The following is a 27,140-nucleotide window of genomic DNA, read 5'->3' as shown; positions in this document are numbered from 1 at the left end:
TTGATAGCTTCTCCTTCTCCAAGATAGTCAATGGAAATTATCCCACGCGTATCCCAAAAAACACGCCATGACCTTACCTGTAGATGGAACAGTCTTTAACTCCTTTGGAGCCGGTTCTCCATTTAAGGCTATTATATTGATTGTTTTTTTGTTTCGGATATTGAGTGATGGACCCATGTTTGATATATCGTTATGAAACGGCTTTATTTCTGTGAAACATTGCCATATACTCGATCGAAAAATCTTCACGACGATATTTTTGTTCCATTTTTGTGCAAACGTGGAACCCATCTTGGTCACAGCTTTCTCATATCCAAGCTCTCAGTTAATATATGATGAGAAATGACAACTACGTCTGTTAGCTAGCATACTTTCAGTCTATGATCATTCGGTGGATTTTCTTCAACATTTCTGGTGCGGTCAACTCATTAGATCAACCACTGCGATGTTGGTACGATCTCGTTCAAATTCTGCTATTCAATATTTCATTGTTGATAACCAAGAAGTAGTCTCATCCAGAGTGTAATCTACTTCAGCTTTTATATTGATAGGGCTAATGAGTTTCAAATGAAATTATTGTATCACATAGCGTTGGCTAATTTTTTCCATGTTCACAAATTCATTTAAAATGTTAACTATTCATGTCTGCCAAACAAATACTAAGTAACGTGGCGTCTTCAAACTTGTAACATATGCGGTAAAGATTGTATACGTTCTAATATAGTGGTATTTTTCAAGCAACTACCGCCATCAGGTAGTTCTGGGGCCATCCTCGTATATACCAACTTATAGCTAATTTTGTTGTGCAACTTCTGGAAAAGTTATAAGTTTACAAGTTTACAAGTTTCTGGATTCAATACAAAAAATTCTTTTCAAACTTCTGAATACCTTACAGCGAGCCGTGAAATTGATCATGGAATGAAAATATTTGACGATGAATTAAGTTATAAAAAGTTGAAAAATCAGCTTTTCTAGAAAGAAAAATAAATGGTTGAATAAATAACATTCTTCAATCCAATAAAAAAGTATTGTAGCAACAAATAATTCAATCTAAGTAGATTTTAATACAAAATAAATCTATCAAAAGTATATAATATAGGCCATATTATATACATATATACATATAAATGTTCTTTGAACTGGCAAAAGGAAAAGAAAATCGCTTCATTTTCTAAATCCACTTTACTGAATTATCAGCAAAATATAAATCTTCAACGTTGTGGATCTATTATTGAATCAAGTACGATTAACTTACATCAAAGTATAAATTCAAAAAATTATACAAAAGATATCAATAACTTTTTAACTAAAACATCTCTTAATGACCACCTAGCTACAAAAATAAAATATTAAGTAAATGTTCAATAACTTGTTGTATATTGTATTGTACTAGCGTATAATGAGTTATTATTCACTTGTAGATTTATTCTACTCGCTAGCACTTCACCTCGTGAATTATAATCTTCATTATACATCGTGAATATTATTAGGGTAATGAAATATCTCGTTTCATCCCATTTTTATGAAAAAAAAGTTGAATAATTATATTTTACTTTTCCATTGTTGTTGTAACAATTATTTTTTTCCATCTAGACCAAGTTAATATGGTACGCCGTAAAATAAATACAATTTTTTGTATGTTAAGTGGAACCATAACAATTTTTGGATGCAATAATGAAAGAATGCTATGTAAACAAGTTCACTGACGCGTAAAATTGTTATTTATTGATAATGAATTGTATTTTGAGATTCTATTGTTAATTTTTAATCACATTAGGAGTAATGCAACAGAGATATTTCATGTGAAGAAGGTTCTGTTGATATAGCACATAAAAATAGTTCTTATCCAAAATAGTGGCACGTGACATAATCTTCGATCTTCAGATCACTAACACGATAAAGTGAGATTAATACGAACTAAAAAAATTGGGTCAAGAACGCAATAGAGTAACAATTTTTGAGAATGCAAGTACAGCTGTCAATGAAAAAAGTTCAATGTAATATTACGAAGAATTTCGGTTATGGTGTTGGGTCTTTTATGGGTTGGAGGCTTATACAGAAATAGTTTCGGTTGTGAGTGGTCGTTTACCTGCTCAACGTTACAGAATAGACATTTTAGAACGTTATGTGATATAATATACCCCATTGCAGAAGTGGCGATAGTCCAGGGCGCCAGGTTTAAAGGGACGCGGCTGGCGAGGTATTCGAACTAGGCTTACTTGCCCGAAAATTCCCAAAAGTCTTGGCAATAATAGAATGGAACGTACTATTTAATCGCTGTACTGCATGCAGCTCATTATAACGGGCATAACCATAGAGGAATACATTATCTATTTCTTTTTAACATAAACTTTCGAAAAGGGAGCTGGGTATGAAGGAAAGAGAGGGATAACTTTAAGAGGGACTCAATCGCAAATTTCCATTTCCCATTTTAATGACTCAACGAAGCTAACGAAGTCAAATTCTATTTTTTTCCCATAAAGGGATATTAAAAATAGCTATTTTGTTGTATGCTTTGCGTTTATTTCGTATAGATTTGCACAATAGTTGAGAGGTGTCGTAGACACTTCGCCCACATCGCTGATGGTGCTAAAACCGGCACTATATATAAAGAAAGAAATGCTATAAATCCATGATAATGCTATTTCGTACGTAGCTAGGGTAGTGGTAAATTATCTCAAAGAAAGAGTTATTTATACTTTGAAGTGGCCAGTCCTAGAGTACGTCTCTGTTCCTTCTCGTTAGAAATGTATCAGCTCAATATGCAACAGTGTTTATGGATGGCATTTCGGATTTGGAAATAATTCGAGTGGAGTAAAACACATAAGGTATTCAAATGTTACAAAAGGTCTTAAAATATTCCATTCTAGCAAATGCATGGAGAAACTAATTTTTTTATGTAAAAAAGCAGCAACCATACATTCCTTAGCTTTTTAAAGAAGCATAAAATTGTAATTGGTATGGATGTGATGGAAATTATTCTTTAAATAAAACTGCAATTGCGACTATGTCTCCAATAAATTTTTTTTCGAACCTACGAGCTGTGAAAAGTTCTTTTATATTGAATAAATTAGGTCGAGGACATTTTCTCATAGTATTATTTAATAAACAATATGAAGAACTAAATAAGAACGAACAAATAAGGGAGCCAAAGGTAAATAGTTAATCAATCAACTGAAAAAAGAATTTTAATTGATATGGAAGCACGATGAATTAAAAAAATTGTCAGAAAAATAATGGAGATAGAAAAACCAAAAGAGTTCAAGAAAGTTATGGATTGATTGATCAGATATATGAATATGGGTGGACACATCAGCCCAAAAAGACTGAGAGGACATAAGGATAAGACGAAGGAAAAATATGTTAATTAAAACTATGTTTCAACCATCCTATGTATGTAGGTCTTGATACGAAATTCAAAGATATGCAAAGTACTTCAGATTTACTTTTACAACAGTTTTTGAACTAATTTCACAAATAAATTACATTAATCCTCTATCAGAGGCGGACATCATCTCTTAAATCTCAAATGAACATGTAGATTTAATGATAATGATTTTAAATATCGTTTGATATTTTTTCGAAAAATGAAGATTTCGTACAAACTGCCTCTCTTAAAAATCTTAAGTTTAATGTGACCTTGCATACTACTAAACACCTCGTATTTTCATAAATGGGATGGTGATGTTGATAACAATTTTTATGGTAAAAATAAATGTTCATTTATATTTTATTTAAAATCAAAAATCTTTAAAATGACATCTACAATGCTTGGAAATTCAAATTACCTTTTGGAGCTTGGGCACCTTCCTGGAAACCTCCTCCCAATTGACTCTGCTCTTGTCCTGTTATTGCTATTCCATTTCCTGGTATAACATGACCAACCAACTAGAATCAAATGTATTAATCAGTAATAACAATAAGCAATGTAGTTAATAACTGATTAAAACTGCCCCTTAAACAATCACTTTAAGAACTTTATATTGAAACGGGTAGTTTGAGACAACAAATTATAGTGCAAATTGAAACTTTTCGAATTCAAAAATTACCTATATAGAAATTTTTCACATTTGGAGATTAATAACAAAAAAATCAAATTTTCAATTAAAATGTTAAAATTCGGCGAAGTCACACGCCGATCCTAACAATTTTTTATAAATGGCGGAAGCGCCTTTTATGTGTTGTTTTTGAACTTCTTATTATAGCGGGCAGTATTTCTTTCAAATAATTTCTGGGAAAGTCTATTTATTTATTTCTTATGTTTCTATTTGTTCTAGAATTATATAGAATTTTATTTAGGTACATAAATAATTATAAGTTAAGTGTATAGTGTATAAATAAATTAAGAACATGAGAGACAGTGTTTATTGATTTTAGAAAGAGTGTAAATAAATACGAAAAACGTTATATTGGTGTCAGAAGTGAGATCTTGTAATTATATAGTGACATGAACATGGCGAAGTGACTTGCTGATCTGAAAATGACGGAACTAAAAGCCGAACTGGAGAAACGTGAGTTGGAAATGTCTGGTAAGAGGAGCAAATTAGTAGAAAGACTCCAAGTGGCTCTAGTAAGGGACGGATTTGATGCAGAAACTTATTTATTCAAAGACGAGTCTTCCATTTTAATTTCGTCAATTTCTTAAGTAAAGAACGATATTTCGGCTAATATTGACGAAAAGATTTCAACCATGAAAAACGACTCGGAAGTCACAGACTGCGGTTTTAAGGAAGGGGATAAAGTATGGCTGCATAACCGATGAGGACAAAGGGATTTTTTCCAAAATTGGAAAAATCCTGGAAAGATCCATACTTAATCAAGGAAAGTATCATGATGTCATCTATCGTATAAGCATGATCCCCAATGGCATACCGAAAGTAGTCCACCAAAAACTATTAGCGCCGTTTGACCTATAGGAAGAAGTAAACCAATTGTTGGAAGAGCTTGAACCTGTCTCCGAAGAATTTATAGGTTAGGATTTCTAGGAAAGTTTATTTATTTATTTCTCGTGTTTCTTTTTGTTCAAGAACTTTGTAGAATTTTATTTGTAGTATATAAATAAGTTTATGTAGCGCAGTAAGTTAGTTGTAAATAAATAGTCGTAACGGAAATAACTAGCTAGTAAAACTAGTCGCAGACATTGTTTATGTTATATTTATGAGTAAATTATTATAATTTAAGTGTAGTGTATAGTTTGTAAATGAATTAAGAACGTCAGAGACAGTGTTTATTAATTCACGAATAGAAAGAGTGTCAATAAATACGAAAAACGTTACAACAGTTAATAATGACTTCGCTGAACGATGTCTCTCTAGATTGCCTAGAAAATTCAATTAATCTCAATGACATATCTAAATCCTTTTTGGAGAGAACGAGATATTTATTCTTCTTAGCAAGCTCATGTACTTTTATTTGACGAAACTATATACAAGAATACGGATTTTATTCGCGCCATTTCAGTAGTTACAGAAAATCAAGTCCCGGATGTTCATCATCATCCGGGTTCATATGACCACATTTAAAAGCAGAGAACTCCTAGAAAAGCATTCCATGGGACTCCAAACTCATCCTTGGTTTCTTCGATTGTTTTTCACAAGTAATATTATAAATAATTTACAATTTAAATAATAACTAAAATTATTTTTTTGTACTACTGCCATTGGCAGTGACACTTTAAATAATAGCTCGTCGTGAGCTCCAGTACAATACGTAGGATGAAATTTTAATGTTGACTATGACGACCTGCCACTCTGTCAAACAAACTTTTTTTTTGACGATTTCATCAACGAAGTGGGATAATCACCAAATACATCAAAAGTATAATGATGATTTATGGTCTCTTCTGCCACTTACCATAATTCTGAATTTTCTTTTATCTTTATTTTATATTTGACATGTCACAAATGAAAATTTAAAATCTTCAATTGCTCACATAGTTTCTATATCAGTGTTACCACTCAATTAGAGTTATGAAAATTTTCCTAGAATCATGTTTGAACAACTTTTCAATTTGGACGTTCTCGTTGCTAAAAAACACGTGCAACTAAATAGCGTTGTGACTATTTGAATATCAAAATGCATTTTGAACTTTACTGTCACTCCAAATTCGCTTAATTTATTATCAAAATAGGGTGACTATACAAAAAACATTGTATGGTATTTGTGTTAAAAGTGATTTTATTTTGTTTGTGAAATTTTTTCACTCGCAGAAAAAAACATCACTTTTAACACTCATATCATAAATAACTATTTCTTTATATTCACCTCACTATAAAAATAGTTTTGTTACATCGTACGTATTGAAACCATATAAATAATACTCCTATATAGACAGATCGTATGGGAAAAAACGTACCTACATTACGGTGCCGACAATATTCATTTTTCTCTCGTTAGAGATATTTTATCTATTATGGGCATGCTTGAGAGTGCGCAGAACCGAGCTGGAACCTCGGAGGATAGAGAAATCGTTGCCATTCTGTCTTACTTAGTCAGAACAACTTCCACTTATAGAAACTGTCCATATAGAAGTATTACGTGTTTAATTGAAACCGATATATCTGTCAGATTTATGTAAAACTTTGACAGATGACAGGAGATAATATACAATGACAATACCAAAAGTATTGTTAACCTCTCAAAAGTTACTCTTTGGTTAAATCGCCCCATATACGAAACAATTATTATTAAGCCGGTATCACACGATGCGTCCAATTATTGGTGTGCGCATGTCGTTCGATGAATGTTTTGCTCCCAACGTTAGCATCGGAACATACCCAGCATTGGAACCTAACCAACATTGGAACGAAGCTGGAACCAACACTTGGTGGTTACTTCTTGTCCTCTTACATGTGAATGCTACGTATTTTGTAAGAAAAATCAAAGTTGCTAGTATCATCCAGTTTATTTTAAATTAATTCATATCTATTCATCACTTTTTTGTCTCATTTTCATTTCTTTGGGTAAGTTTAGATAAGGTTCCAGTCTTCCTTCCAATGAAGGTGAATTATGGAGCAAACGTTGGACACATCGTATAGTAATGGTTTTAAACTATCGATTGAACAATACAATTTTTTTGTATAACTTAATAAAAATGTTGCGACGAATAAATAAAATTTGTATTACCTTGGGTGTGATTCAATGATTGCACTTTCGTTTAGTGAAGGATTTTAATCTATGGGTGATTCATTTAGAAATACAACAATAATAACTTTACCAATACGTTTCTCACTAGGATTTCATACAATTCCGGTTGAACTCTAGTTATATGACCGTATTTCATCATGATAATAAAAACAAACATTGCGTTGCGTCGGAAGAAATTTCTATACAAATATACGATATTGACTTCATACGTGCCACGTTCTTCTATATTCTACCTGTTTGTTTCCTATTTGTTTTTTCTCTCATTAAAAATTTTCTTTCATTCCATCTTTTTCAATCTTCAAGAGACAACTTTGGTTTTATGTTACTAACAGTTCTCTTTCGCTACAAGTTATGTTTTCATAAAATATATTTTTTTATTTTCAGCCACATAACATATTCCTTCACTATTTATACAATAACTTCAAGTCATTTGAATGAAGTAGCATCTCAAACTTCTCTGAATAAATTACTAATATGTGATTATATTCTATTAGAGTTATGCAACAAATATGGGGTAAAATATTCCAAAAATGTTCAAAAGAAGATTGTGGATATCTATTGAATGATTCTGCAATTAAACAGTTATATGGAAGGAGATATATCACGATGCTCCCCCTTATCCTAAATGCACCCATTATCTTTCTAATACAAACCGATTCATCCCAGGAAGAGCAGTTGGAATAAGAAAGGAGATACATTAAGAATATAAGTGATAGATAATGTCGTACTACGTCATTTTCATGTGCATTGGTTCTATTCATTAGGTGTTGTAGTACCTCTTCTTCCAGTTATTGTTCAACTGCCGCTTAGTACGCACTATTTTATAGATATGCGCAAATTTTATCTATTAAGATCTTTGAAATATTCTTGTCTACCAAATTTATAATGTTCCTATACTGGAAATCGTGCCCGGGCTTTTTGACTGAATGCCATTTTTCCTCGCGTTTTCATAGAAAGAACTTAATACGTGACATTATTTTGTAACGCACTAGGGTGTCAAAGATGTATCAGAACAGTTATCTATGATAATAAAAATAAGAAATTCAATAAAGAAATTTATGTTTTAATAAATTAATTGAATCCTGTATGCTACAATTCCAACTATATACAAATAGATGAAAAAAATTACGCTCAAATTGTGGAATAAGGGTAAATCGAGGACAGTTAGCGCACATTTTATTACGTTAGTATAAAATAAACAGATTATTGAATATAACTGAAACAAACTCACATTTAAATGTAATACTGACCAGTACTACTGATTCATTACCATTAATGAGACGTAGAAGTGTCAATTAAGTTCAATATCAACTTCTTTTTTCTGCAAACGGCGTCATCTCTCCTGATATGTTAGGTGAGATGACACCCTGCATAACCAGATACTATCAATATAGACCTTTTTTGTAAACCTAACAATGAACAAAAACAAGGATTATTATAACAAATACAAAACTGAATAGGTATACAAACTAAATCGAATACAAAACATATACAACATAAAAAACAAAAAATTCTTTTAGATTTATTTTCCAATTTTTTGTCATGAGAACTTGATGCTGCCTTCGTGTAACCACCGATTGCATTAGATGCAGTGGATACGGTCTCCCCCTTTTTTGTTTCGTTGTAGTTTTCCCCATATCCTACACAATTGTTGTATTTATCCTCAGAACTTGAAAAATCATTGTTAATTGTAAATTCTTCTTCTTCATCGTCTGAAGAACAGTATTTCCTGTTTTCTCTTGTCTTTGCAATTTCGATTTTTCTCTTTCTCCTGTTTCTTTTATCATTGAAATATTTTTAGGGTCTATTAAATCAGCAGTAAGCTACTTATTGCGTTTTTTTGTAGATTGAACAGCACATGACACCGGTGCTGCTGGACATATTCGATCCAATATTTTTCCTGGAATAGAATTCTTAGAGGAAAAACGGACGTATATGAACAACTTGGTTGAGACATTATCGAGCGTTCTCTACTATTGAAATTAACTGCAGTCTTGGTAGAGGTTTGTACAAGGACCAAAACCGGTTGTGGTTCTCCTTATGTCAGATAAGCACAGTCAGGAATGACTGAAGGATCGAACGGAACTACAGCCGTTCCTTTGAAATTTCCAATGGATTTTTATAGTAGCAGATTTTCCCATGCAGTAGCCAGTGATTATCCGAATTGCAATTGAGATTGGCCCTTAAAAATAAATTACAGGCTTCATAATAGAATGATTTGAATGCCTCCAAAAAATATCTATTTAATACTGAAAGATTTAAGTGGTATGGCTTGGTGAACAAAATGAAATAATTTGATTTTCAGATGTATATTCCTGCATTTCCACGTTACTGCAATTGGATGAATGCCCATCCAAAGGTAAAAGGACTTTTAATGCGAGTTTTCTGGGCCCAAATTTTTTTCTTTTAGTTATTGGAAGAAGATTTATTTATTGGCGTATACAGATTTTTCTGACATGTTGGCTGTATATCCTTGAGCCATTTTATTTTTGTATTTGAGTTTTTTTTCCTTTCAAAATACATGTCGGTGGAATGAAGAATCCCTCTGCGTTATAACACACGATAACCTAAATCGTTTCTCTCTTCTCTGATGAAATAACTGACGCAATATTTTTTGTGTCTTTGATGGCCACAACATGTTAAGAGCGGTTGTTCAATTGCAAGCCCATTTCCTTGATATCATAAATGTGTCAGCCTTTTTCATTAATTCGTTTCCAATCACATCAAATTTAAAAGTGAGAAATAGGAAGAAGCATTCTGTTTCATTATAACTAACGAACGTGCAGCAGAATCTCTACCAGATGTTCTCTCTTCCTTTTTAAAAAATCATCTAGCTTTGGATAACCAGCGTTACAAGATGTGTGAATTTCATGTGGTAAATTCATTTTTCCGGCAATTCAAAGGCCATATATTGTACAAAAGATCGCGTTGGTACAAACCAATGTAATGTAACTTTTTTAAAATCCATTATTTTAAGCTCATTCTGAACTCCTAATGTGAAAAAGGTGTCAAGCTTTTACTGTGAAGGTTTTTCTTTTGCCGGTGAATTGTGCCCTCTAGTATACCAAAATGGCAGTCCGCCTTGCGTTGCGTTGCCAACTGCATAAATCGCCTCAGGTAACTGTTCAGTGTCCAGTTTTCTCTCCTTGTGTTTTCCATAACTAAAACACATGATATCTGTTATGGAATACTGAATATTTTACTAGTGCGTCATCACTTCTCAGATGTTAATGCGTCAACTCACCTTACTCTACGATGAGAGATAGCGAATCCCGTTATTACAAATCTATTCGCTTATTTTTATCAAAGTGAGGTTACACGTTCGATTATGTGATCATGAAAATAATAAAAATAGTTTTTAACATACCTACACTCAATTTGACTCTACACCATATAAAAATTTCATCAATAGCTGTAAGAGCTTTTCATGATATTGAAAAGAAGAAGAAAAAGAGCCCCAATCAAACTAATGTTACGAACCAGCTCGCGAAATGGGTCCCTAGACTAGCCCTGTCCAAGTACAATGAAAATTCGAAGATTCGACAAAGGCGGCAATCTTTTATGTACGATCAAAATACTTGCTATTCTAAATTTCGATAGACGCACCTCCTTGGATGTTTGTGTGCAAACAAGTTTTTGTAGCAGGCGGTTTATTTACATTATTTCTTCCAAATAATTCTAGTCTATTTATTTATTTTTTTTGTTCTAGAGCTTTGTAGAAATGATTTGTGTAAACGCAGTAAGTTTAGTTTTAAATAAATAGTCGTAGTTAAAAGAACGAATTAGTAAAAGTGAGTTATTATAAGTTAAGTTCATTGTCTAGTGTGTACATAAATTAAGATTGTAAGAGAAAGTGTTCATTAATTTACTCCTTGAATAGAAAGAGAGTAAATAAATACGAAAAACGTTACACTAAATTCAACACATACAGTACAACTACATAAATTACCGACACAGTTATGTCAAGTTTAGACAATATGTATTATAAATAAGAGACATGTAAGTGCGTCGTCTCACCTCATGCGCCAACTTTCCTCGATTCGCCCTATATTGAGTAAAAATTATAATTGGATTAAAACTCGTGAAAGTGCATCCAAACCTAGCGTGATGATTAAGCAACTAAAACGTCCTCTTACCTAATCCTTATTCTTATCGTCGATCTCATAAATATTTAAATTCAAAAAATCATTAAATACGTGGACTCACTTGAAATAAATGCTTCGTCTTCACTTTTCCTTTTGTTCACTCGAAGGATTGTCATACATATTTTATTCACAACTAGTTGGTATGTAAAGTGAACCCATTATTTATTCTATTCAAAATTCTAAAGCTCTTATCAGGAAAGTTCATTTTCTCGGTTCATTCATTGGGAAAATTCATATCAGATATTCTATTAAAAGTAAACTGAATTGATCTTTTTAATTAAAATCTACTTTACATTAATCTGAAGTTGTATGGTATATAACGATTGATTATTGATTTGTCAATTGTGGAAAGTATATTTTGGGAAGAATGTAAATATAGTAGACACAGAAAATTACACACTTTTATAGTCCTCGAAGCCGCCCCATATTAATTGAACATTGTAGTTTCGTGGCCGTGTAAATAAAAGTGAACCTCCTTCAGTTTTAAACGAGTAATTTCGTTTTCAAACTTCAATTTTAAGGTTCAGGGTGGCCCATAAGACACTTTATTTATTGAAACTTTATCATTTTACGTCTTATATTGATTCCAAACTCAGTTTCCAGCAACGTCTACTTCGGTCAATTTCTATAATAAGAGCAACCGTATAAAAGAGTTTAGAAGTAATCCAAAACCCTTTTCCATATAAAGGGGGAGCTGGCTACAAAAAACAGGGTTGATTTCAGCTTATAAACTGGCGGCTCCAAATTAGTACATCACCAAACGCCACTTAAGGTCCTAAACACAGGGCGGATATCAAAAGGCCAGACGGTTTTCCCGAACGAAAAAATTGGCTGAAAAACCTCATAATTTGCGCGCGCGAAACTTTTTGTAACTTAAGCTTAAGCCTCAAATAAGAGCGGTGTAATAGTGCAAGAAGTTTTGCAGGCCGTAAAGCCCTCGTAAGAAGTGATCGAGAGTGCCGGATATATTTTGTTCAAATTGCCGCGATTTACATGACATAAATCGAGCAGAAGAGATAAAAAAATTTCAAAAAACGCAAGATAATAGTTTATCATAAAATGTTATTTGATTCGATAGTTATTAATATTTTTTTATTTGTGGTCATTGAAAATCAAATGCGCGCGTTAGATAAATAAATACTTTAACGCATTTTTGCAATGATAGAGGCGTGCAAATAGTATAACTATTACCAAAAAATTGATCAAAATCAATTGATAATAATTAAAAGTAGTAAATGAATTGAAATAAAAAAATTAGTAGCCCGTTTCTTGCGTTTTTGGATTATATTTCAGCGAATTATCATCGTATCCTGATAATTTTTTTTAAATTTCGGGTAGCTCGAACTGATATTTTGAATGGAGACATAACTTTCCATTAAGCCGAATACGAAAAATTTTCATTTCAAATATACGACGATTGTTTCAAATTTTTTTCGGAGGTTTTCCGTGGTTTTCCGTCCTGTAAAACTTCTTGCGCTATCACACTGATTTTAGCCGAGATCCAAAAAAGATTCGCACGCGCACGTTATGAGGTTTTTCGGATGAGTTTTCCGACACTTTCGATCGAAGGTTTTCCGGCCTGTAAAACTACTTGCACTATTACACTGCTCTTATTTGATGCTTAAGCCGCAAGTTACAAAAGGTTTCGCGCGCGCCCGTTATGAGGTTTTTCAGCCAATTTTTTCGTTCGGGGAAACCAGCTGGCATTTCGATATCCGACCTGTGTTTAAGACCTTAAGAAGTGGCGTTTGGTGATGTACTTAGTTGGGCCCACCAGTTTACAAGCTGAAATGGCGCGCACCTTATCGACCCTGTCTTTTGTAGCCAGCTCTGGGACTAATAAAAAAGAAGTAGATACCATTCAATTCACAATACTTTTTAGAGCACACTCCCCTTTCGCAATAATTTCGAGTCCAAGATCGTGAATCCATTGTCCATATGTCCGGTCATAACCTTTGAAACTCGTATGGTTTGTTCTGACAAAATTAAAAACGTCACCGCGACTTTTGTTATTGGTACTAATAATTATTATTTCTTCATTGACTTTCTTGTGTTTACAATTCATGAAGATTAGAAACAATAAATGAAAAAAATGATAAAAGAAAGTTTTTTATTTTGAGAATTTTTCAATGATAAATTACTGTGAAATAATAACGGTTCTAATTTTTTTCAACAAAATAATTTGTTCGCATTTGTCTGTGTCCAGACTTCTTCATTGGTTTGAAATCGCTTTCAGAGCAGAAAGTAATCGAAGGTAGCCAAATAAGGTAAATATAGCGAATCAGGCACAGATTGGCTAATTTTTCTTCACGAACCAATGCGACAGTTTTTCGTACTCTGTTTACATGATTGAATAATAATGCATTCGTAATACATAGGCATATCACTTCTATATCCATAGGAGTATCACTTCTAGTAGACATTTGAATGGATATATAGGATGTGAATGTATATTTTCACCTAATTAACTAGATGAAGGTAAATGAAGGTGAAATTTTTTTCTGGAATGTCTTACTAGTAGTAGGGGTATAAACAACCTTACGATCGTTAAGAATAATTTTAATATAAATACAGAATATTTTCCAGCTTCCACATTCTCTCTTCTTCGTTAATCGTATAAATTGTGCCTTCTTCCAGTTTTCCGAGTTTTCAGGCTTCACTCCATTCACAGGCTTCAAAAATAACTCTTTCATGTCACTCATATTAGCAGGATTATTTTTTTTAACTTCTCCCTTCATCTGTACCCATACTACCCATACTAATCTAATCGCAATGATTCGGTGGAGATTTGACGGCCGTCATTCCATGATTTTCTGTTAATCTCATCAATTTCATATTATTTCAATTTCTATTTATGAAGAGAGCACAAGGAATACAGTTGTTTTCTCACAAAACCTGAATGAAACTTGATATTCATTGAATTTACCCAATTCTTTAAATCCTTTTCCAACCATTAAGTCGTGAACAATTTTTCTAAAATTCTCGAGTAATAAATTGCATTATCCATTACCATCACACAATTTTGAGGAAAAAGATTTATTATTTGTTAGAATCATTGTTTAAGTACAGGTAGTCACCAGAACGAGTAGATTCAAAAGTCAATGAACAACCTTTAACAAAACCGATGAAATTGCAAATACGTGTTATTATCCGTCTGCGCCTTTTCCTGTTGCGGGATTTGAATCAGTAGATACATTATTTGGAAAAGCCTTTCTTTGACTAGTAACAGTTTCACCTTACTAAAATTTATTTAGTGTATGTCCCTCTTTGATCCATCTTTGTTCCATCTAACTAGAAACTATTTCTTCTTTGGTTTCTAATTTCTTTCATAGTCCTTAGGTAATGTCTTCTTCATACTACAATATCCTTCCTTTCTATTGAAATAGAATACCTTCTCCAACGACAAACTATTTTTTTTCCAAGTTTTTTTAGTGTGCACCGACAGCGTAACCATCACCGTATTTGTTTTCTTTGAAGCACGTTCTTTTGTATCAACTGCATTTTTGTTCTGGGATATAATGTTGTAACAAGTTTCATCTACATTTAACAAGTAATCCCGGTACGTTATTTACAGATAACTGTTTCATATGTAATCATTCATACAAAATATTGGCCATTGGGTTGAAATATTCACTTCACGTACTTTTTCTTTCAAACAATAATTATTGAATAAGAGCAATGATTTTATTAATGATATATAATATCATTAGTTAATATAAATGACGTTTCTAGATGTTCAACATCATCCGAATTCAGATGACTACTTTTGAAAGCAAAAAACAATCACTCACAAATTATTCCATGTAACGAAGTACTTTGAGAGTAATATTCACATAATTTTTTCTTCGATTTTCTTAATGGGTTTCAACGTGAAAATATTGTTTCATTACCTCTAGAAATTATTTATGCTTCATAATTACCCAACAATAGCAATCATTTTTCTTGTATAAGTATTAGAATTAATTTATCTGTCATATTTATGGAAAACTCTGACATAAGAAATATAGCGGAAACTTATAATATAATTACTATAGAAAATATTGTCAATCTCTGAAATTTTGTCAAACCTTTATCGTAAAGACGACGCTGAGAGTTTCATTAGCTTATTACTTGTGTGAAGAACGAAAACTCGAATCGCGAACATTAGTACTCGTATTATTTATGGGTAAATAGTATACTTTAAATATAAATTAGTTGTCTAGAGGTGAAATATGTGATTTAATTAGAAGTAAGAAGATAGAAGAAATGCTTAAATTTATTCCGCCCATCTGAATAAATTGAAAATAAAAAGATTACCTAAGATGATAATGATACCAATTTTATCAATTACAATTTACGTTATTCTCTTGACAGCCGCTCCTAATAAGTTAAAATTTTCAATTTCTAATACTATCGCTGGAGGAAACAAAATCCAATATGAAATTAAATTCTTCCTGAAAAGTTTTCGCTTGTTTTTATTCGTGAAAGTGCGTGTACTAGTGACTGGTATATATAAATACAATAATTACTGTTTTAATTTGGAATAGTACATTATTTTTGTACCCCATTTACCAAAAAAGTTCTTATCCCAGCCTTCCTCAAAAAATATTGGACAATGCTGTAGGTATAGCTACTGAAATTACACTATACTAATCAATTGAAGTAGTCACTTCGTCACTCGTTCAAACTCTGTTACCCAATATTTTTCTGTTGATAACTGGGTAGCAGTTTCATTCAGAAGAGAGTTTAGTTCAGCTTTAATATTGGTTGGGCTAATGCCTTTCAAATAAAAGTATTGTATCAAATAACGATGAACAATTTCTTACATGTTTACAAATTAACTGAAAACTTTCAATATTGATGGCTGCCAAAGAATTACCAAACAACGTAGCGTCTTCAAACTTGTGTATAGATTGTGTACTTTCTAATACAATGATATTTTTCAAGCAACTACCGTCATCTCTAGTCCAAGTCAGGTACTTCCGGAACCATCCTCGTAGTTTGAACGACATCTAATGTATAGTTCGTTAATTATTAATTGAATAAAGTCGTTCTCAACTGTTCCGTAAGTCAAGTGAACGTTTACGTCTACTTTATGTTTGTATGTAAATCCTACTAAAATATTATTGATGAAAAAGCATTGATGTTAAATTCGATGTTTTTTATGGATGAATTCATTAGTTTACCCATAAAGCTCACGATTCAATCCATTTTATAACATGTCAAAGAATGGGATTTGGTCATAACTATTTCGATTGAGAACGATAAATAGTGTAAAATTGGTTCGATTTGTGAATTCAACGTCAGACTAAATAAGGACCAGTCACTTCTATTTTAATATCATGCGATGTGTGGCTATTCAAAATCGGAACTAAGACTCTTAATAATCTTATATATTAAAAAAATTGATCATTTCCATTCCGAGTCCGTTCAGGCGTTCTACACAACTGATTTGCTTAATTTTTTTTTTCAATGAAAGGTATTGATGCACAGATCAGCCATCAACCATCGGATTTCATCTAATTTTCACCATTCTCAAGTTATACTCAAATGCGATTTCCCCCTGTACATTACTTATGGGAGTTTTTCACATACACACGTTCTATCCTCAATATCTCAGGTTCTATTCAAGATAAAGACTTCGTTTTGATTTAAGAACACTCGCTGAAACATCCTCTTTCTTTTGAGTTTTTGAACACTTAAATCGCTTGAGTTGGAGAGCTAGGCGCGGACATTCAATGTGGAGTTATGGATTTTTGTAGGTTTTTGGCAATTTTTCTCCATTCAAAGATCTATATCTCAGGTTCTAATATAGCTACCGAGTTCATTCTTTTCTATTATAATGATTTCTGATACTTATTTAATGGATTCGATGCGAGCGAAGCCGCGGGTATAAGCTAGTTTTATTTTTAAATAATTCATTTCACAACCAATAGCTTCAGTAATATCTACAAGAAGAGTTATTCAAAACCTAATTGGTTCGATAAACAATGGAATATCACAAAAAACACGTAATCCACGAAGTTAATTTTTCCTGAATGTATTACTTTGAATGACAGTTAGTATATTTGTTGGAAATTATATATTTATATAAAAAATTTATTAATATATTCTCAGAATATAAATTGAATGACAGGAAATATATAATTTTTTCAGGCGACATAATGTTTTATACACACTGAATAGTAAGAGTTCTAATTTCCGAAAGTATCTTCAAATGAATGTTCAGTCAATTGATATACACACAAATGTTATTCCGCAAAATAGGCCACAGAAAGTAATTTACTCACTCTATTGTGAAAGCCTCGTCCCACTCTTTCTGCGTTGACCCATATTTGCCATTCTCCGGTTTTTCCGTTCCAACTTTGGCATGTGTGATACCATCGGTTCAAGCGAAGTGGATAATTAAGTCTATAGAAAGTATGTCCTTCGACAGAAAGGCTGAAATAACTGGATCTTTCCGTGTTTGATATCCATGAATAAATTGCTCTCGGTTGACCGTCAACTAAAAATAAATGATCTCGAATCAATTATGAAAAATCTATTTATCAATTATTTTCAAAAGTATGTAGTACTCATCATTTATAAACATAGGACTTTTAATAAATCAAGCTTTTTCATTAGTTCACCCCGTATACAAATGTTCGTCCAACATTTCCGTTGACATTTGTTTGAAAACCCTACAACATTTGTATTACTATGCCAAATGGATAATCATTTATTGCATAGTTACTCATATACAGTGTGGTGTTTATTTTGTAGCCATTTATATTTAAAAATAGTCCCTTATAACACTCCTATATAGGCAAATATATAAAAAAAGTGATATTACAAATCGAAATAGTTTTTTTTAAGAAGCTCTAGCGATTTTACTATTTTGATTTTCATTCTCAATTAATATCAGTCGTTACGCGCTAGTGCTATCGAAAGAGAGGTAATAGGGCGAGTGTAGTGTTGAGGACCACATTTTGTGTTTACATATTACAGTGAAATAACATGTCTTCTTTATTTCGCTATATCAGAATACAGAATAGCTTCAAGAAGTTATAGATGACTCGTTCTGTCATATTTACGACAACTTTATGAAAGTAGATGACAAAAAGTATGATTCACCTAATCAAGACAAAAAATGAGCTCTACAAATGTCATAGAACTCTTGCACATACATTTTGTGGGGGGGGGGAGTTCATATTATCTTTTTCCATTGTATTAATAATTTCACAATAACAGTACGTTACCTTTTATTGTAGGTTCATACCGAGGTGCAGTACCCATAATTTGTAGAAAACTCATTGAAAAATCACATAGACTGTTATTTTGCATTGAGTATCCACTCAAAGATGAAGATTAGAGAAAACATTCTAATCAACGATTGACATCCGTTCTAATATCATATAGAGAACAAAATCCAGTACCTTCTACATCTGAGTTGGAAAATCAATTACTCTTCCGAAGAAGCCATCAATCACAGTTTATTTGTATAGTAACAACACTTTATTAACTCTGAATATATAAATGACTCAATAAGAGACTCAAACTCATTAAAAAGTAATATGAAGCTGATAGCATCAAAGATAACGTCATCAAGAATTTTTTTGTTTCTTCCGAAAGGAAGATGGATTCTGTTTTTGTCATGATGTAAAAGGATTACTTGACAAAATTGGTATTCCATGTCATACAAGTGGATGGTCCCTTTTCATTTTGAGTTCAAAAAAGTCTAAAATACTGCACAATGGGAAATACTGACAGTGTTAAAATGCTATTTACTGCAATTATCTGTCTTTATCTGTTCTTTTAACAAACTTTCAAAGATAAATTAAAAAAACATACTTTTATTAGAAGTCAACAGATGCGATTGTTAAAGAAGTCACACTCTGTATAAATAGATTTTCTATCATATTAAGTTCTGCTTGTGAAGTGGATGGTGCATTTGACATAGAATAGTTTTCTCTTTGGGGGATATCTTTCCTTTCATTGATTACCTGAACTTATTATGCCAAGTTTCGAGATTTTCAATTGTAAATCCAATATAGGAATAGTAAGTCCTCTTCCGAAATTTTCACTACATAAAATCAACGTAGCAAACATTATTTGTTTTATTTTTAAAAAATCTATTTTAATTACAAGTAGCACACCGCAACAGAAATAGGTATATGATTATTGCTCAGGTTGGAAAAAACCTTATAACCTTGGGTATCCATTTTTAGTTATACAAATTAAAGACATGTCTGAAAAATAAATCATGAGATGAAAAGAAGTTAGCTTTGGGAACCTCAATCTATATCGTACACAAACCAAGTATTATTAGTAAGTGTTTGGTCGATATATTCCAAGATGGAAGCACAAACATCCGTGATGAATCTCGTTTGTGAAATATATATCATACATCAAATATATCGAAAAATTTTCTTAGTTCTATTCCCCTAGAATGTATCATCGTCATCTTCACCAATGGTGATAACTTTTGCAGTATTTTATCTTTTTCTAATTCTTTTATAATTGCCTTTTTTTTAGACTCTCAAATGCTTATTTGAAGTCAATGAAGAGCATTTGCATTCTAATGTTGTACACATACTATTTTTTGATCAACTTATTCATGGTATATATGACATCAACTGTTTAATTTTCTTCTCCTATTTCTGTTCCCCTATATTTTTTAGTCCCCATTATCACGTTGCTGCTCAGAATTCTACTGTACACTCCAATAGACAACAGAATTATTTCGACAGATTTTAGTGACGCATAAGTGTCTTTTGATTATTTACTAAACGTGAACCGTTTTAATAAAACAATATTTATAATCTCACATATCATTTAATGTTAATGATAATTTGGTTAGGGGACAGTCATTTTGACAGATGTAGCTTCAACAACATGGACGCTATCAACTATCGAAGCTCGCAAGCTCCCTTAAGAAAATCCTTTCTAGGTCAGTTTTGTACGTGAAAATACGCTGTTATCGTTAGATACGGAAAATAAACAGCTAGTGGAAGTTCTGTTATCAAAACAACATTTTTCAGCATTTGGGTAACTCTGGTTCCCCAACTTTGACTAAGGAGAGCCCGTCTATTTTTCCTATCGAAGAAGCTGACGGTTTTGGTATGCTCAAGGAATTAATAAAAATCCTTCCTAGAGTCCAGGCTTGGCTACTTATGACAATTATCTTTTCATTGCGTGAAGTACAGTATTTTGTTATTGATAAGGAATATATATTAGTTGCGATGGATGGATCAAATGATTCGACCGATTAACCTCTTTCAACATTTCAAGTAATGAACGTACTCAAGTCATTTAATGATCTAACCTTATCAAAAATTGAAAAATTTCACTACAATCATGTGATCTCTGGACCCAATTTACATCACGGTTATACGAGTATTACTATATAGGATATAAGGAAACAATTGGAAAAGGCCTCAGAAACATTGGAGTACCAAATGAGAAGACCCAGACACATTACGATGAATTAAAAGAAAATCATAGCATTAGACGGATCATTAGAGCACTGGTTTGGAATAAATCTATAATATCAATGATAATAATTGATAAACTGAACTAAAATTTAACTTGAAAAGAGGGAGCTGGCTGTAAATCAAGGAAAAACTGATACAATTTATAAATCCAGAAGTAGAGTTCCAGCAGAAATACTCGAGATTAGAGAAAAATATTTTAAGCAGCTTGCAGGTTTCAGTTTCAGGATCAGAATTTTAATTACCAGAGAATACAATCAGGATAAATTTGGGTATAAGGAGAGAAATTATGAGAAAGATTCAATAATCGAATGGGGAGGAGGAGTAATGGGGAAGACATAGTGAAATTCACAAAAGCGTTTACAAAAAAGTGAAGAGAAAACACTGAGAAAAATAACAGAATTGAAGCCAGTTGCTGCTAGAGCAACATAAATAAGATAAGAACACTAAGTTGATTGGGATTTGAAGGAATGAATAGAAAAATTGAGAAACAAGAAGGTATGATGAGATATTATAGAAAAAAGTAGATCACATAGCAAGAATGGGATTACGAGGAGAAGACAATGGACTTATTAATCGATAAGACTGTGACTACAACTCCCATGAGAATATATAATCATCAATATATAAGTCAACTGAGGCTCATATTAAGAGGAGTAATTGGGAAAATCAGTAGAAGCAAACATGGTCACACGATGAATTATATTTTTTAATTATAAAAAAAAATTAATAAATAATAGATTTCATTCATTCATAGATGTAGTGAGATGTAATAATTTACCCAATTCAATTAATTTTTTTGATTGTGAAACATTTTGAAAGCAATCTACTATAATATAAATTACATAGGCCGATTTAATAATTATCATAAGCAAAGTACGATTTACATTTCTTATTAATTAATATAAGAATGCAATAATGTAATTTTGATAGAGTTCTAGATGGAAAACAACTACTCACTTTGAAATAAAATTACTTATAAAGGGTATCCAAGCAAAAAGAAACCTTTCTAATTATCAACCAGCAGAACCGGAATTGATTATTCACTAACATCTGGGTTTATTGAGTAATAATGTATTCCTTATGATGATAAAGCATAAACGTTTACGATACATTCATTTACGATAGATACAGTCACGTCAATGAATACATGAAACAGGCATTTTTCAAATTTCAAAAGGTGCCAGAAACAGTTTCACTTCCAATGTGAACCTATTGAAATGATGACGAAATATTTATACTATTTCCAGTGGGAAAGGGTTTATATTTTTCAATGTTTTTCTTTTTACCGTCTGACTATCAATTTTTGTTGCCATCTAAAATTATTTCCAACCACAGATGCTAAAAATGGTTATACAAACATACGGTTTTTTGAATGAAAATCCTCATATGTGGACACATTTTTGAGCTCTAGTTGGAAAATTAGGTCAACTTTAAGTGAGGTTTCATGTTCCTAGGTTTTGCCGTTTTTTACAGAAATGTTGACGCAGAAGTTTATTGCCGAATAATCAATTTAATTTAGACCAGTGAAGTATACAACAGCGTTTTAGAATAATATGAAACATCAATTTTGATATTTGTTGTTTCAAATATTGACTATCAACTTTTAGTTTCCTATCATAATGTATAAGGGTCTGTACCAATATTTAACTTTTCTCAGAATTTTATTATAAATAATTTTTCTCGTTAGTGATATTCCATCAAGTCACTTTTGGAACGGTAGTGGAAAGATTCCATTCTATAGGTTACACGAAGCAAACAAAGACGGTTCCAGTGGGTTGTAGGTATCTTCAATTATTTGGATGGTAGTGAGTTGAAAGTAAGCAGATCGAGACATCGAATACTATCCTCACTTCATAATTTGGTCTCTCCTTTTCATAATTATGAATCCTTGACTTATCCATGTTTACTGATCTAACTAAAAAATGTTCTTGGTTGCGTTGAAAGGCGATTGCTATTATCCTTTCGAGTTTGCTTGTATGCATCAGTGAATATTCTTAGTACTTATCGTGCAGAAAATATTCTCAAGTTCTCTTTGGCAATAAGTATATTATGTATAATGCCGGTCATCAAATAGCCAGAAAATTATCTTCATAAAAAGAAATAACAGACGCTTCACTACAAATTGAATTGTGAACAATTCGTCCAGGTCCGTATTATTCAAATTTCTGAATCAGTCAATCATTTAAAAGTATAGATAAATAACAACAAAAAATTAATCCCTTGGAATACCTAAATGAAACTTTTAGTAGTTTTTTCGGTTCACAGTCAGTGGTTTATTTATACTTAAATAAAAGTTTTGTGAATAATGAAGTATGTGGCAACCTCGGCTTAGAGCCTAGCATAGAGAGAGGCCAAACAGTTGAAAAGATACCTCAAAATCTATCAACTGATGCTCAAAAATTGATTTGAACGAGTTTGTAGTCGAGGAATGTCCATAAAACTGGCTATCCAGGAATCAATTTTTGAACGAATACTTTTCAGACAACACCCATCTAACAATGACAAAAAGAAAGAATTTTTTTAGATGAAACAAGGTTTGATAGCTACGATACTATGTTCCAAATAATAGCTGGATGTGTAAAACAAAAGCACCCCATTCAAGAGGTAAACGCAATTGCGTATACAGTGAAGGGACTCTTTTCGAGTTTTGGTTCAATGAAAAACTGGTACTAGCCCTACAAACAAACAGTGTAATTGTGTTAGACAACACATCGTATAATTCAAGACAAATTTGGGAAATTCCAACCAAATATTCTTCGATACATATATCTACTTGAACAAGATTTATATTTAGAAGACCATTATACAAAGAAGCAACTTATAGAGGATTTAGAAACAAAAATAATTGTCAAAGACAAGATTCTGTACAATTACTAATGATGGGTTCCTTATCTACGTTTTGTAAGCCGATTTGGTGGATACAAAGTAAGAGCATCTGTACTAACATTTTCTCTATTTAATGATCGGCGTTTTATGGGAGAAAACTATCTTCAACCATTTATCCAAAAGTCGATATGGTAACACGAGGTTATGGATGGTTAGGTTAGGTTTTAATCTAATCTAATCTAATAACTTCTCTGCAGAATCCCTAATGTATGAAATCTTCATTAGGCTTAACTCATTTTAAACGCAAGAATTCGATCTAGCACTTTGCTCGAAACAATCAATTTTGATATTGAGGTGTGATTCGCTTCAATATGGGCTTTTACTTAAACACGCTTCAAGAAGTTTGGTGTTGGCAGCTTCTAGATAACAATGTGATGTGATGATAGATAATTGCTTTTGATTTGATTGATGATTCTTATATATCATGATATATAAACGATAACATCAAATATTGAAACACCTATCAAAAGAAAACATGAGACCGTCTATACTTAAGTACAAACTGTAGGAATGAAATTAGATAAGGTAAAATGGATGGATAAATTCAATATCTTAGTTATTAATGTAGGAATGAAATAATAAGATTGATAACGAGACAAAAGTTAAAAATAATGAATATAAAGAAGAGGTATTTCAAGTGATGGTTAAACATGTTACAACTCTTGCTATTTCTATCTTCACTTCCAGACAACTTGGAGGATATTTTTTATACTGTGAAAATCATTCTTTATACTATGACTTGGTTAAATTTCTGTAGTATATTTTTATTGTGTGAGAAGATTCTCTCACTATTTATCTTGGTATTCGATCAAAACCTTTTGCTAGATCTATATATGCTTGGTACACGTTTATGTTCTCAGTTTTCTTTATCACTTATTCTGGTTTGAAATTGTGATCATGTATAAAAAACATTCTTCGACAATTGATTTAAACGCTTGCAAATCTGTGTTGATCTCAATGGAGAATATTTGGAGAAAAAAATAAAGCCGTATCCGTTTATAAATATTTGTTTCTGTTTTTACATCTGAAAACTTAAGTAGCAACCCTCCTAAACTAAAATTTATTAGAAGCTTCTGAATTGAAATTGGAAATAAGCTCTTCTCACTCCGTTAACATTAAAGTTCCGCTTAAATAACCGGAAATATGTAAGTATCATAATAAATACCAGCATTTTAATTATTTAACTATAAATTTCAAAGCTAAAGAACGGATTGAATGGTAGTTCCATGTACACGTTGATATTATTATTGGTAATAAAATTTGGTGTGCATGTTCCGTTAGAACTTTCTCAAATCTATTTCCGTAATAACGAGCCGAATGAATTATCATATCCTTTTTATTATTCAATTAATTTTCATGCGGAAAATAATAGTTCGACTCACCTGCATACGAGAAAAGTGGATGGTCATTACTGTGATTATAAAATTTAGACCAGAAACATAATGTGAACTGTTTCATATCTGGTATAACCGTTTTATACTGGATATATTGGAAGTAAAGGTCCTGCGTAAATCCAACTTTATATATTTGGCACTGGTCGCTTCCTGGTACGACGCCATGCTGGTAACTGAAAAATCGTTACTTTATTTCAACACATTGAAATTGCTTTAGACCAGCAAAATTCGACATATGAGTATGTCTTAAATATTTTCAAATCAAATCTAACCTTTTTAATCAGGACGCTTCTAAATTCATGCAACAAAATTTAAAAAGTTGAATAATTATGAGTCTTTTCTATTGAAAAATTTTGTGAGCCACCCTCTATGAATATATTAACTCTCAAGTTGGTTCGTAAAATTTTAGAATAAATATAAATTTCGTAAGCTAGTTAGAATTGTACAAAACCAATCAAATACTTGGACGAAGAGGACAAAAAAGGAAGATCAATTAGCAATCAAATTGATGTGTTAAAATCAATCCAGGGACTGAATTTCAATCTATTATTTATCAACTTTATACAGACAAATGTATTAATACGAGGGTCGATTTTTGTCAACATCCGATAGCTCCGTGCAGATGCCATGCGGGCAGAAGAAAGCGGGCATGCGCTGTAGGTGACTGCTAAGCTCTCGTACTACACACTCTACAATTATTGACATTCAGGCGTCAGTCGGCGTTATGTTACAGCCACGTAAACATGTCTGTCATTATTGATTCTCTTGCCAAGTGTGAATTGCGAAATGTGATTCGTTTTCTACAGGCTGAAGGCAATAGAGCTCCAGAAATCCATCGGAAAATGAGTGATGGTGTTGTGGGTGAATGGTGTCGAAAATTCAAATATGGCCGTAATGATGTGGATAATGAAGGGGGCCAAAGACTCTGTCGTTTCAGATGACTTGATTCAACTAGTTGACAGAATGGTTGAAGAAAACCGCAGATCCACCATTACTGGTTTTTCCACGGAATTTCAAGAAGTTTCAAGGTCTGTTTCGTACTCTATTGTTGCTAAACTGTTAGGAAACATTGGCGGCAACTTTCTTTGAAGAGGGTATTGAAAAGCTTGTCCTCAGATATGACAAATGTCTCAATCTCTTCGGTGATTATGTCGAAAAGTAACCGTATACCAAACTTTTGGATAATAAAATTATTGTTTTATATGAACTTGTCTTTTATTAACAGCTTATCGGAGGATGAAAAAAAAAACGTCCCTCGTAATAAGTGAACATCTGTACCATAGTCTAGCAAAAGTTAATTGAATTTAATTCGGCGTTCAATTAAAACTACAGAAAAAATATTCAATGTTCACTAGAAACTGGATTCAAATTTGATAACAGCCCGCGTATAACAACATTTTTGGCAGTCTGACATGAAAAAGCTTCAATGTATGCAATTACTGTTTATTGTAGAATATTTTCTTCGTAGTCAAAGGAATTCAATTGAAAAAAGTTATCAAAGGAAAATTAAACCTAATCATACGTTATATATTGAGTATTTAATGTGAATATTTCACTGTCAAGCCTCATAAGTATGTATTTGTGCAAAAAATCTTCATTTTCAAGTAGAAATTACAGTGTTTATCTATTATTGTGACTACAGTGAGCTTTGTTAATCAAAATAAAATATTAGAACTAAAAATACATTACTTTTAAGTGAGCGTTTGAATTTTTGAAAATGATTTGAGATGTTTACCCCGAAATTCAAATCAAAATTGTGCCTAGTGATTGCGTATTCACTAGCACAAAAACAAACAAACAACTAAGAAAGGTGTGTAGAAAAGTATGTGTAAAATATGCAGTTAGTCTGAAAATCTGAAAAATATCAATCTAATTTAGTGACGTATTTCTCGAAAACAAGTACCTTCAATCTTCCATATCTTTATTGATACAATTCTACTGTACGTATGTATGTGACTAAACTCCTAAACCACTCAACTGATTTGAATAATTTTTTTGTTTGCGTGGCGCCCCGGAAGATTTAGATTCCCAAATCAGCTCGGCAGATGGTGCTGCAATTGGTATCTAGATTATTTCTCTAGATTTAAGGAATTTTTGAGTATGCAATCATGTGGGGG

At 32.2% G+C, this 27,140-nt stretch overlaps 2 protein-coding genes across 17 annotated transcripts in view; one reads left to right on the top strand and one right to left on the bottom strand.

Moving 5' to 3' along the window:
• The window catches only part of LOC130452669 (coiled-coil domain-containing protein CG32809), a 389,513-nt gene that overhangs the window by 156,567 nt on the left and 205,806 nt on the right, over positions 1 to 27,140 (top strand). The window lies entirely within an intron of this gene.
• Positions 1 to 27,140, bottom strand: part of LOC130452673 (uncharacterized) — a 47,301-nt gene that overhangs the window by 1,470 nt on the left and 18,691 nt on the right. For both annotated transcript variants that reach the window (XM_056792060.1, XM_056792059.1), the window contains exons 3-5: positions 25,012 to 25,196; positions 17,561 to 17,775; positions 3,789 to 3,888 (exon numbers count right to left, since the gene is read on the bottom strand). In XM_056792060.1, coding sequence (XP_056648038.1) covers positions 3,789 to 3,888; positions 17,561 to 17,775; positions 25,012 to 25,196 — 500 coding nt within the window. The remainder of the gene's footprint in view (positions 1 to 3,788; positions 3,889 to 17,560; positions 17,776 to 25,011; positions 25,197 to 27,140) is intronic.

Source organism: Diorhabda sublineata, chromosome 2, assembly GCF_026230105.1.
Source record: "Diorhabda sublineata isolate icDioSubl1.1 chromosome 2, icDioSubl1.1, whole genome shotgun sequence".
Classification (NCBI taxonomy): domain Eukaryota; kingdom Metazoa; phylum Arthropoda; class Insecta; order Coleoptera; family Chrysomelidae; genus Diorhabda; species Diorhabda sublineata.
The sequence above is the reverse complement of the archived record's forward strand: the minus strand, read 5'-3'. Positions and strand labels throughout refer to the sequence as shown.